Consider the following 14476-nt stretch of genomic DNA (forward strand, 5'->3'; position numbering starts at 1 on the left):
ATACCTTATGAATCTCGCCTAGCTATGGCATATTTGAAGACCTAGTCTTAAGTCATACACATTTCCTGAAAAAATTGGTCTTGGTCTGATTTATTTAAGGAATATGGGAAAAGTATAAAGTGTTTGAAGTCAGACTGTGTGCGAAGCCTGAAAGCTCTTCCCTACACATTCCTCTCGTTTAGTAATAACCTTCCCGATTTGAGAGCGCTATCCGGTTGAGGTTTTTCCTTTACCGATTGGAAGGTAATGTCAGAGAGAACTTACCTAAAAACCCATTGAAAGTTCGAATTTTTAAACAAACGAGTTACACAAAAGTGAGCAAGTTTATTAAAAGGACATTTGTTTTAATAAAATTTCGATTGAAACGTTCTGCCATCCTGAAATTCCACAAAACTACACAAAAATTCACTTTTTGAAGCAAACGTTTGCACACTGTTGTTGACATTGTTGGACGATAAAAGTGTCAAGAATACCGAAATTCGAAATGGCAGAACAATCAGCGCTAAAGCGGCGAGAACGTGAGCTTGCACTTTAGACTTTCGGTAGATATTCGAATAGGTTTGGCTTGGCTTTGGAGTGGCTTTGTCTCTTCGAAAGGTTAGGGGAGACTGGGGCAAAAAGTCACAAATCGAAAAATTCAAAATTCAATATCTTCCAAGGTAAAAAAGATAGCGGCTCAAATTTTTTTCTATAGATAGCCTCCATAGACCTTCTTCAATGTCGTAAGTTTCGTAGAATTCGAACAAGGAATTTAGAAATTAAAAAATATCGAAATTTTTAGCCCTATTTTTGAAATATTTTCTTTGCAGAGCATAACAATTATTACCTACTTATTTTCCAAAATTGATGCACTGGTGAATATTTTCTAAATAATTTGGATTTTTTGAATACGAATCCTCTATCTATTTTAGAATTTCACAAAAGTTCATAAAGTTCCAAAAATCCTTTTTCTTAAAAGTGGCCACTTGGGGTAAAAAGTAACAAAAGGTATAGAGCAAAAAGTAACAAAAAAGCGAAGCAATTTCTGATGTCTCACGGCGAAAAGAAACGTCATTACCATGTCTCGACGCTTGTTGTTTGCATTGGTCAAACGATTTGCAGTCTTCTGTGTGTTTTTTTTAAATAGCTTGAAAAGCGCTCTTCTCGTTTTCTCACTTTTCTCGGAGAGAAAACGGTGTTTTACAAAGGTGTAGATGAATAAATTTTCTATAAAAATATGTCCTCTAGGTATTTTTTCAAATTTACAGAAGCCTGTAATGAAGCGAATCAAAATATGATAATACCCAATGTCTGGTACTATTTGCCCCAGCATTTTTTAGAATAGTCACAAAATTACCATTTAGAAATTGGGTCAGTAAACGTATTTCCTTACAAAATAGAGGAATATTACTTTCACAAAGTTGTAGAGCGGTAAATTTCCTATAAAACTGCGCTGATTAGAAATGAAGGGCTCGAGTAGCTTGTAAAAAAATAAAATATCCGTTTTGTGACTTTTTGCCCCAGTCTCCCCTATTACTGAACGGAGCCAATATCAACTTCAGATATTCAGTGACCCTTACATAAACTCGTCTTTTGAGACGCTGTTAAAATTTATTTTGAAGTAAGTTATCAATTGATTTAAAACTTTAAGAAATATGAATAAACCCATTAACAAAAACAAATGAACATTTTTTAATATAAATTTGTTCAAATATAAATACTTCCTTTGCTTCGAAAAAAATCGTACATTTTTTTTAATACAAAACGTATTAACAAACGTACGACTTTTTTTCGAAACAGAGGAAGTATCTAACAGGAAGTTGAGATGGTAAACCGACGGATTAAAATTTCGATGGCCCTTTTTTTAGGATTTTTGGGGTATTGAACAAGCTAATAAAAAAGAATATAATATTGTAATGGATCAAATTCAATAAAAATATATTAAAGAAAGAATTGTTCGAAACTTGTGTCGTCCGAAGATAGAGCGCTTTCCCCTACATCGAATTTATCTAGACTGGAGTGTTGTAGAATGACCCGTTCTCCCTTTGAGTTCTTTTTAGCAAGAAATCCCCTGAAGGCATCGCTTGTTATTAAATTTTACTGAAGTGAGCAAAATGAATTGTTTTAGTTGGTATTTCATGTAATCCAAATTTGCATAAATTCTTGCATTGGAGTTGCGACTGTAGACAAATACGACAGAGACTCATCAGGGAACTTTTGGGGGGTGGAAATGCTCTTACGAGAGCTTTTGCAAACAAATGCCTTGCAATAAATTTCATCTTAAACTTTTCACCACTGTTTGCACTTTCATGTACACACGATGATTAATTGAACACTTTGAAAGTTATTAGTTCAGTGTTTTTCAAATAGTGTGGCTCTTTCTATAGTTTCGTAATTTTTCTTTTCTTAAAAATATTGTCCAGAACAATTTCCAAAATAATTTTGATGAAAATAGAAAGATTTTCCAACACGACAGAAAAGTGTCTGACACTGTCTGTGGGAAAATGAGACAATTGAGACATTTTCCAACTTTTTCCCAGAATTCTTCCTTTCAAAAGGAAAAAGTGTCACAGACAGTTGGTATACAGAAAGAAGTTTGGGAGAAAAGTCGCAACATTGGCAGAAATATCATTCCTTGTAATTTTCAATTTGCTGCTTGTGAAAGTAAATTCTCATTTTTATGATATTCCCTCTCACCTCCCACATAAAAGCTCATATAACTTTGTATGATGTTTGCCCTCCGAAAGAAAATCCATCAATAACTTTTCTTTAACACGGACCCTTCTTCCTTTTTTCTCTCTTTTCAGTTCATCGGGTGGCAAGAAGTGCCAAGACCAAGCAGTAAAACCGAAATTGTACAGGCAATGAGGAGAATTCGGGTGAGTGACACTCTTCTTGAAAATTATACAATAAAATAACAAACTCAGTGAAAGCACCCAATGAAGGGATATTTACTCAATGATAACAACATCATCTCATTTTTGACGCGTTTTCACGCCATTTTCCACCCATTAAAATGGGCCCATTTTCAACTTCATCCAATAAATTAGTCGTTTAAAATTGGCGATAGAATCAATGACTGAGGCCATTTATTAATTGTCCATTTGGCCGATGTGCAATATTTCTCACTTGTTTTTCACCAAATTCATGGCACAGAGAGAATATGCCAGAATGCTTTTAGGTGAAATTTGTCATCATTATCAAAGATAATTGATTGCCAAATTGAAAATTTTGTCGCACAGAGCTGTCTCAATTTTTAGATGATTTGTGGGGTGATGACCAACGTTGAAAGTGTGGGCACTTTTATGGGAATTTCAATTAAAAGGAGAATATAATTTTGGATCGGCATAGAAAATATCATATATATGTGGGATCAGTAACGCGTTATCCGTTTATCATTATTCAATTCCGACTATATGAATTAAGACAACGTCAATGATAATGAATTAATCAGACGAAAACTTGGTTTGGTCCACAAGATACAAGCAAACCACTTGGGGAAAGTACTATCCCTTCGAACGTTCATGCCTTCGAATAATATGAATTTCTTTTACTTTTTCTGAGAGACTTATACATAATTATCAATATTTGATAATAAGCTAATTAATATTTATTAGAAATGTGTAAGTCTCTTAGTAACAATAAAAGAAAATTCATATTACTCGAAGGCATGAACGTTCGAAGGGAGAATACTTTCCCCTATTAAAAAAAAAAAGAAATTTCTAATGTTTGTAGAGGAAAGTACTCTCCCTTCGAACTTTCATGCCTTCGAAAAATGTGAATTTTCTTTTAGTTTTCCTAAGATACTTACACATTTCTTTAAATATTAGTTGGCTTATCATCAATTGTTCATAATTCCGTGATAATTTAGTGTAAATCTCCTACGGAAACATAAGAAATTCACATTATTCGAAAGCATGAAGATTCGAAGGGAGAGCACTTTCCCCTACTGGAGACTCAGTTATTGCTGTGCGAGCATCTGACTTGACTTCCTTTTATCAATTGATATATCATCGTCTATATTCCTATATATCCTTGTTGAACCCTAAAGATGTTTTGAACATTGCCACTAGAAGGAGGGAAGGACACCCTAGGGGAGAAGAGATATGTCAATTAAATTTTCTAACGACTAGAATCAAATTGAACCTTAGCCTTCGAACCAATATTCGACTGGAAAATGTTTGATTGAAAAATAAAACTAAATAACGAAATAATAAAATGTTATCACAAAGAATTTAGATGATACTGTATTGTGCGGGAAACCCACAGATACGTTGATTAATAAATAAATAATAAAAAAAATAGGTACGCGAATAACTACGATAGTTGAAACAAATTGTTCAACTTTATAAACAAATAATTACTACTATTAATTATGCTGCAGGGTAGGGGGGTAAGTTATATGATGGATTTCAAATTTCAAGATAGTTTTACAAAAATATGAGAAGTAGAACATACACTTAATATAATTCTGAAAGTCACAGTCGAAGTCAGTCTTAGTAAAATAGCGAGAGGTGACTTTTATGAAGAAACTTCTGTTAATTCCCAAAAAACGGCTACTAAAACGCGAGACACCCCAAAAATTTCTCCAAAAAACTTCAGCAATTCCGAAAATTTCTTTGAGAAACTAAAGAAACCTAAAATTGCTTCGTGAAACCTGAGAAACCTAGCAATTCCTAGCGAAACCTGAGAAATCAAAAAAATGCTTTATTAATGCGCGAAATGCAAATTGACTTTGTGTAAACCTATTCAAGACTTTATAAAACAAAAACAGAATATTTCTACTATTACAGAACTTTACGTACAATTTATTCATAAGTTTAAAGTAAAGTCTTTTGAATTGCTAAATCCTCTCAATTTAATAATACAAGTAATCTTAAAATCTAATTAGTATATAAGAGTAGTATATATTAGTATATAAGAGATTATATTAATACGTTTTTCTTATAAATTCTGATTTGGTAAAATACTGAAAGATAGTACAAATTTTCGATCCTTAATCATTTTGAAAAAATATTGTTCAAATTTGACTTTTTCATTAAAAAAAACAAAAGTATATTTCGAATTAAGTATAATATTTCGAAATTTAATAATTAAAAAACTAACTATTCTTATTGAATCTTTAAAGTCAGAAGCTGATACTCATTTACAATCTCAGCTTTTATGGTCCATAAATAGTTAATATTATTGTACATAAAAAGAACTATTCCTTAAATTTGGCTGAAATTGCACCTCTCCTACTTTCAAATCTAAATACAAATTTTCCATAAGAAATCAAAATTTATCCAATACTAGATGACTTATTATCATAAAACTATACTAAGGAATCAATGTAGTTAAAATTACTTCGATGGATAATTACCATTGTTAAGAAAATGATTAACAATAGAGACCTTTCATAATATCTTTCTCTCAGTTTTATCAAAATGAATTTTGAATTTTTTTGGTAAACTGAAGTCTCGAGTTTTTTTTGACGTCTTGCTCTTTATCCGAGTGCCAGTCCTTCTGCCTGTTTGTTACAACTCTTAGAGGCCAGGCGGTTAAAGATAGAAACATGGAACCTTCAGGAGACCCCTCCCCCACCATAAGTCGACCTTGCGACCATTAACGTGCTCCTCATTTTCTCTTCATCTTCATTTCATCTTCTTTCCCTCCAAAACCATGTTTTTTTAATTACTCGAAAATAAGTCATTCATTTTTTTTATTTTTGGATATATTTTAGAGGTTACCTAAGCGGTTAAAAAAGTTTTAGAGAGCGTAATTTTCCACCGTATGGTATCATATTTTGAACTCGTTAGAAGGTCTTGAAATTTCAAATTTTGATTGGTGAAGACAGAAACACGTCCCAAGAAGCAAAATAGCTGCCTTATAGAACCAAGTATTAGACAAGTCTTTTAGTGCACTTTTAGAAGGCTTAAAGCGCTTAAAGTTAGAATTTTCTGTTTTAATTCCTATAGAAGCTCTTAAGATCCTTAAGAGTGCGCCACTTATAGTAATCTCAGTGATGGAACCAAGAGCGTTATAAGCATTTAAAAAGATTTTGGTTCTATAATGCCTTACTTAGGGAATTCTACAAGACTATATTAAGAAAAAAATGCTTCTTGGGCGTACTGCTACGCCCCCTTAGAACCACGCCCTCCTGTACTAATTGTCTTTGCTCAAGACCATTAATTTTTCTTCTTATAAAATTTTAGACGGTACAAGAAAATGTAAAATTTGTCTCTCTAAAATTGTTCTTATTAAAATTACAATATTAAAAGTTTTATTGGGGGCGTGGACTATTTTTTAGGTAGGCGAAAATTTAAGGTTTTATCTTTAAGATCGTAATATCCATAATATTTTTCTTAGACGATATTGTATTCTCCTGATGCAAGAAGCAGTAATTAAAATTATATTTGACCAAAGTTTAATCAGGAAAATCAATAAAATCATGTTTGAAAAATTATGCCTTTTTTTCTTAAGAATAATCATTATGAGAAAGTCCATTACGCGATAACTCATTATACTTCGCAACTTCACAAAAAAATCCCTTAAAGTACACTTTCCTATAAAACGTTTGTTCTTGTAATTAAGACTGATAAAATCATAACATTAGCATAATGGCTAAATTAAAGCTCTTCCCCTCATTCATACCATTGATACGATATTGATCCCTATTTCCGTGGAGTTGTGTAAAAAATGAATAATTAATGAGAATCAATTGCGGTATATTTAAAAATCAATTATCCAAGTCTCTCGATTGAGAAGCACTGGAGATATTTGCAGAAGAAATTGTAATCAAATATTGATGTGATTATGCGGAGTGGAAAAAGGGGAAAAAGGTTTTCTAATTAATTAAACATACAAGGTTTGTGCTTTTGGCTTCTGGCTTCTTGAAAAGCACATCTCTAATTGACTGTCATCTATCTTCAACTTCCACCCTTTGTCTTCTCATTAATTTCTAATGATTCTGCGACAACTTTTCCCACCCACAGACACATAGTACATGGTTAGATGATAATACTAACGGATGCTTCTCTACCCTTTGATATTTCCTGCACGGATTCTTCCGCATGATGCGGAAGACGCCACAAAAGTTGTCCGCAAACTTATCATCCGAAGCCATGGGGTGAAGCTAACTTTTTGGCGGGAGATTTACATCGACCTGGCGATTATTCATTTCCGTCAGACGTTATATGTATCTTTCCATGGAATTGGTGGAATTTTCACGTACGAAAGATAAGAAATATATCTCTTAAAGGGAATTTTTATATATAACAACATTTGCATAAATAGGTAAAATTGATTCTCTTTTCGGAAGGAAAGCCTCTCAGAAAAAAAAGACTGTATCAGTTGCTTTGTCGTTGGAGGTGGAATTCCAAGGAAAATTCTCTATTCAAATGTAATCAAAAAGACGCTCAAGATAAATATGTGAAATTTTTCTCTCTATCTCCCATCCTTGAGCAGAAATTGCCTTATACTTTACTCGTTTTCCAATTGGACGTTTTCTTTTCAACAATTTTTTTTTTAACTGAGAATTTAGGCTCACAAAACACCCACAAATGGCACAATTTCCCTCCCACGGAATTTCTCAGAAAGACATGACGATTGAATTCCCGGAAAATCGAATTGCAAATTGAGGTAAATGCTAGAAAAAAATTCAAGAAGGCGGATACTTTTCCTGTTACATGTTGAAAGGACGACTTCTTTTTTCACAGAAGTCTGTAAATTTTCATATTTTACACTAAAAAGTTTATTAATCATTCAACAGATTTATGTGGCAACTGATTAAGGATTTGATTAGCATAAGTGCGGGAGCGTAAATTGATTAGAATGCATGATTTTAATTGCATAACAATAATTGCTGTTGATCTTACTGGAGCTTTTAACAAAAGCTTCTAAATTTAAACGAATTTGTAGACAATTCGTGCGGAAAATAATGCTAATTAGCATCCTATTTGGTAAATATTGCATTATTACAGGTAATTAAATCTTCTTATGCAGTACTCATGGAGTTTTATAATAAGGTTAAATTCACAATGCTTTATAGATTTTGGGTATGACACTTTTAGATTCACAGCTGTTGAATTGCATCTCAACAGTAAACCATCTCCTATCGATCTGATCTTCACAGATCCCGATTTTAAAGATATGGCAAAGTGTTCCAGCTTTGGGAAATGTTTGAATTTACGAGAAAGAATTATTCGTGGATTAGTTTTTCGCATGATTTTTGGATGTAGGGTAAGTGTGCCAAATTTCGGCCAGCTTGCAATTTCGACCACCTTTTTTGTTCCTCGAATTTATATGAATTTTTATTTTTTACATACTCTAGAGATTGTACAATGCAAAAGAATAACAAAAAATGTAGTATCGACAAACGAGATGACGTGAAAAAGGCATTGGAAGAATTCCTGAAGGGCAAGGAACTATGAGAATGAAGGTGGCCGAAATAGGGCACCAAAGCTATGTCTACATTTTTATTCATTTTAAAATGTATTAAGAATGATTTTAGATTAAATAGAGACGGTAAACTGTCTACAAGGTTCTTAGCAACACTCCTTAAGTAGAAGAAATAAAACAATCAATTTATATTAAAGATATTACTTTTGAAACTTGAGACTTTGGCGCTTGCATGCAACTATGCCGAAATTTGGCACACTTACCCTATAACGGTTTAATACCGATTAAATTGGTTGTGAAGTATGCATTCTGTGTATGTTTCCGACATTAACATGTTTACATACAAATTAAATGGATATTCAAGAAAAATAAATCAATACGATTACCTGAGCAATTTATTTTCAATTTGAACTATATCGCCGGATAAGAAATTTCAATGCGTTTCCTAAAATCCAAATTTAACCAAATTGATTAAAAACTAAGCTCTCCAAGGTATTTGAACTTTGACCTTCATTAATTCAAAATGGTGAATTTTTCGGTCATAGTTTTGTATGGACGAAATGTTCGCCTAGACGACCTCTAAAATATATCCAAAAATTATTGAAATACCCATGGACAATTTTGAGAAAAACTAAAAAAAAACGTGGTTTCGTGGGAATAGAGCGGGGTGGGGGATAAAGAAAAAAAGCCTGGAGATAATGTTTTTATTGGGTGTCACCCAAGACCGGAAGTTGATATCTGTTACCGTTTAAACTGCAGAGCAGTGAAATGTTGAAAAAAAAGTGGATTATATAACTGTGCTCTCTTTGAGTTCGAGTACTAAAAGATGTCTTTAAGAATTGATCTTGTTATTATTAACCCTCTAACGGGTAAGACCGCCTCCAGGTGGTCTTCACAAAAATCACATTTACAGCGACAATAAAGGTTTTATTTATTTAAAAGTGCTATAGTGTCCTCGGTAATAGTCTTATAAACATCTCTTGAAAGTTTGAACTCATTTTGACTCTTCGTTTTGTTGCTATTCCCAGTTTTGTGTGACAGGTCAGAGAAAAAGCAACAAAAAATATTTGTGCAAAAAAACTCATTTCCAATTTCCATAAAAATACCGATTTAAAGTTATCTGACTAAAATAAATTTATTTTTTACTGAAAGATATATCATTCTACTTTGTATATTTTATTTTAAAATTGGAAAAAAATAAAAATGTGAATTTTAGAAGCAAAAAGAGTTTCAAAAAAAATTTATATTTTCTCACCTAGCGCCTAAACTAAAAAAAGATAATGAAGAATGGATGGTTTTTTCGACTTTATTGGATCATAATTATTCTAGAAAACATTGTTTTAGAACTTTTTTTCGCATATTAAAGAAAACACCGTTAGAGGGTTAATTAATCGTATCGGGATATTATTTGTTACAATTCAACCGTGTTGTCATATTTTCCGTGTTGGAAGAACCTGCTGATCGTAGATCGCTCTCAGAAGCGCCCTCCCAGCAATGTGGATGCTTCTTTCATGCTCCCGGAATTTTTGGGTAGAGGCAGTGCATTTTCAATACGTTATATCACAGTGAAAATGTCTTTTTTCTTAGAAATTCAGATCTTTGCACCGGGCGGGACTCCAACTCAAAATTGTAAGTCAAGCCGGGGATTTATCCGCCCAAGAACCAACGGTCTTGCTTATTGCGCCACTGAGATCCCCAAAATTGATCTTGTAAAACCAGTTATGTTGCCAGATTGTAGAGAAACCGATTTTGTCTTATCTCTATTATTTTAAAATCCTATATCAATTTTAATCCGCTTCTGTTATGTTATTTGCATTGCACTATTTATAATATAAGCACTATATAAGGATATTTATCAGTTCTAAAATAACAGGTTTTATTCAATTTTTTTTTTACATAAACCGTATTTCCAAGAATCACTCATATAAGGTCAAATTAATTAATACATTTTCTAAGTCGACTATTCGCCTATTAGTAAAGGTTTTAGCAAATGACGAAATTACCTACAAATTATTAGGCGATTTGCTTAAATTATAGCCTCATCCTTATGCCCGTAATTGTCATTTATTCGTCTTATCTGTAATGAGCCTCCTTCTAAAAACCATCATCAAGTTTTTCATACTTGTTCCAAAAAAAAAAAAGTATCAGTTTGAGGCGATGCTTCCACAAAAGCGGGTAGAGAAAAGTAAAGAGAACAACCCTGTATGCATGCAAGTGATAACGTTCAATTTGCCGGATCCCTAAGAGATGGGATTTATTGGTCTTTCGCATAAATCAATCGTTGGATCAAGCATCAGAGTTGTGTGAAAGACACTCGTCTCATCCTCCGCTGGCAGGTGATTAATGAGCATCGATGAATCCCATATTGACATGCTGGTTGTTGCCACATCAACCCCAAAATTCCCCCCATCAGAGAAATGGCATTTCCTCTCCATTGAGCTCGATTTTCTCGCCCTCAAATTTATCTCATCTCTAGAGGTAACTTGACTGAAATTTACAACCATATCTTTTCTGTTTCATTGCAGTACGAGTGCAAAGTACAAAACATGAAGAAGCGAAAGGTGTCCATAGAGGTGTCCGTGGACGGTGTTCGGGTGTGCCTGAAAAAGAAGAAAAGAAAGGTGAGGAAATCCATCACAAAAGCTTTCAGGCGAATTTATGGGAGACAACATTTTAATTGAAACAACTCTATTTCACCCTCAATTTCAAGAGTAGTAAAACAAGCGAAAACAAGGTTCATCTCTTATCACAGAGTTGAGAAATTATGTAATAAGCGATAAACATAATATCAGTTAATTATGAGAATTTTACAGAAGAATTGGTGTAATTTATTTTTTGTTTATAACCAAATATCTATTTTTTTTACATCAATGAATTTAGGGCAGAATCACATTGTCAGTAAAATCCTCACTGTCACCGTCAAAGCTCATCGTATTTCGTTAATTTACGCATTTTCATTGAAATTCTTACGCAAATTTTCAATTACCGTGTTACCTTATCTCATACTCGGTAGCACTAGGTGAAAATAATATAAGAAAACTGAAGAAATAAACGAAAATGCGATAAACGGTGAGCAAAAACATTGTACGAAAAAATTGTAGCAAAAAAATCCTACAGTTTTTTCCTCACCGTTTATCGCATTTTCGTTTTATTTATTCAATTTTCTTTTACCATTTTTACCTAGTGCCACCGAGTATGAGATAAGGTAATAAGGTAATTGAAAATTTACGTAAGAATTGCAATGAAAATGCGTAAATCAACGAAATACGGTGAGCATTTTACTGTCAATGTGATTCTGCCCTTAAATTTTTCTAGATTTAACCGTAGCTTTAGCAGAAATGATATAGAATTAGCTTTAGCAGTAATGATCTAGAATTATATTAATTTTATTTCTTTATTCTTTTGCTAACCTTTCTTGAAAGTTTCATAAAATATTAGTAAACAGAAACATAACAAATTTAGATTAGTGTTAACAATAAAAAAATTTTTTTCTATAGAGTGTAGTTGTTCTTTCCAAATTACGACCACTCACAATATAAGTCGAACAACTCGATTTTTTACAATAATCGTTTTATTCGCTTTTTGGATACTTCTTTATACCCTCTACCTTCCCTGTGAATATTATACTTGAGAGATGAATATTTTCAAAGTTATAGTGATTTTAAATATCAAAAATTCTATACTCTGCATGTAAAATCTCACCTTCAAATCGCTCTTTTGTTTTTATTACTGCGAGTTATTCGTTTCTTATTCTGAGCGATCGATTTATCAAACTCATTTCTGGAAAATCATGTACTGTAATAAATGTAAAGTGTAAAGTTGAACTTTTACTATTTTTTGGAATCTATTATAAATTAAAGTGACCTCACTGGACTGGTTCCTCGACTCTATCGGTAGAACTATTTATTCAATTTATTTATACAGTAGGTGTCAAAAGTTTGTTGCCTCATGTATGATCGGGAAACCAGGTGCAAAAATGATAGAAAAAGTTACTTTTTCGAATTTTTCTTTTTGCAAATTGGTTGCCTGTAATTTATAGATCCTATTTATATATTTAAAAATAAATAAATAATTTTATTTCATATAAAAAATTATTGTTTTCCGAAAGTTGGTCATTTTTGATTCGTCAAAAGTCATTATAGCAGTATTTCTGGACGATTTCCCACCTTTCAACTCCTTCTAACATGCCATTTTAACCTAAATTATGAATTATAAAAAAAAACAGATTATTTCTTGTTATTTATCAATACTTTTATATACATATATTTTCCATTGACAACTTTAGAAACATACAAACCCACCATTTGCCTCTCAAATAACATAAGCTCAAAATATAGCCGGTTTATTTTAAGTTGGTTGCATGTTTTTGAACATTTTGAGTAACTTTTCAAATAAGGCAACAAGCTTTTGACGCACAAATAATGAACAAATTTTGGAAAACAATTATTTTTTTATATGAAATAAATTGAAATAATTTTTTCGAAATACATAAATAAGATCTACGGGTTACAGGCAACTAATTCGCAAAAAGAAAACATTTAAAAAGTATTTTTCTTTATCGTTTACACCTGGTTTCCCGAATATACATGAGACAACAAACTTTAGACATCTACTGTATTTGCTATAATATTTAGCGTATAATCTAACATTAATAGGTCAGTTATTCCATAAATAATACGAATCAGTGACAATTTCATAGAAATTGACCATCAAACATTGAGAAATTGACCTTCGAATTTTTGATTTTCGAAAAAGGAATCTTAAAAAATGTTCTTTTATTCGTCTTTTTATTTTTCGTTTTTTTTATTTATTATCTTATTATTATTAAATTTTATTATTCGTCTTCTCGTCTTTTTGGAGTTATACTCAGTTAAAGCTAACGTTACATGATGCTTTATCCACTTCATTAACCACTAATTCAATTATACATAGAACTCGAAGTTCTACGTACTAGAAAATAAACTACATCCCTAATAAGACTTAAGGAGTTACGTGGGACTAAAAGCCTGGAAAACACCATATTTTCTCTAATTTTTTGAAGATAATGAGTTTTTATTTTTATTTATTCTGATTGTATTTTAAAGTAATTATCATTGTATTTGTATAGTCCCTTAATTGTAAAATGCTTTGCTTGGGGCATGAATAAATGTTTATTATTATTATTATTTAAGTTCTTAAGCATATAAAAGTAGAACATTTTGACAATATTTTCTGAAATTTTCATTTAAAAATCTTAAAAATTCAGCTGTTGGAATCAGATTTTCGAAGACCTATTTTAGAAGAAAAAGATGTTTTTCGATGGATGAGATTTCCTTTTCTTTTTCAATAAAAATTAAATTCGGTACTCAATTTAAGACTTAGAAAAAAATCCAGTTTTATTTTTTGAAAAAATACTTTTTTTTCGCTTACTTAATTTTTACTCAAAATATCCTAGTTGCAAAACAAGAAATCCAAAAAAGAAATCGTAGTTTGTAGTATGCATGAGACTTTTTTTTGTTAGTAAAATTTGTAATTTCAATGTTTTGAAGTTCTCAAAACGGTGAGACGTTATAAAAAAAGGTAAATTATTGAACATTGAAAAAAATGTGTGTTAGAAAGATTGATCTACATCTTTCTCAACTCTAGTCCTTAAGTATATTTCTTCACCATAAAAAGAAGATGAAGTAGCAAGTACAAGTACTAATTTTCAGTGTTTGTTTCTTCCCTGGAGCAAACACAGTGGAGCTTTCCTCCTTACTGAAATAATATTTGCCCTCTTGGCTGAGATGATAAGAAGCAGTGGTGTGAATATAATTGCAGTCATCTCATATGCATTCTCCTGGTATGTTTATTTGCAGAAAAAACAGTGGAATGGCGATGGAAATGGGCTGGAACTCATGAATCATCCAATTTATAGGATTTTCTACGTCTCACACGATAGTAGTGATCTCAAGATATTTAGCTATATTGCAAGAGATGGGAGTACAGATACATTCAAATGCTCAGTCTTCAAAAGTCACAAGAAGGTAAGAATAAAAAATATGGTACTATTTGTAGGTAGAACTTTTGTGCTCAAAATGTAATTTCACAGTCAAACATTTAGCAAGTCATAAACGTATTTTAGTTTGTTTGCAATTTC

General features: G+C 32.0%; 1 protein-coding gene across 20 annotated transcripts in view; it reads left to right on the forward strand.

The window, feature by feature from the left end:
• Nucleotides 1–14476, forward strand: part of LOC129801883 (capon-like protein) — a 184614-nt gene that overhangs the window by 112040 nt on the left and 58098 nt on the right. For all 20 annotated transcript variants that reach the window (XM_055847293.1, XM_055847291.1, XM_055847294.1 and 17 more), the window contains exons 3-5: nt 2787–2858; nt 10884–10979; nt 14196–14363. In XM_055847293.1, coding sequence (XP_055703268.1) covers nt 2787–2858; nt 10884–10979; nt 14196–14363 — 336 coding nt within the window. The remainder of the gene's footprint in view (nt 1–2786; nt 2859–10883; nt 10980–14195; nt 14364–14476) is intronic.

This window comes from Phlebotomus papatasi, chromosome 2 (assembly GCF_024763615.1).
Source record: "Phlebotomus papatasi isolate M1 chromosome 2, Ppap_2.1, whole genome shotgun sequence".
Taxonomy (NCBI): Eukaryota; Metazoa; Arthropoda; class Insecta; order Diptera; family Psychodidae; genus Phlebotomus; species Phlebotomus papatasi.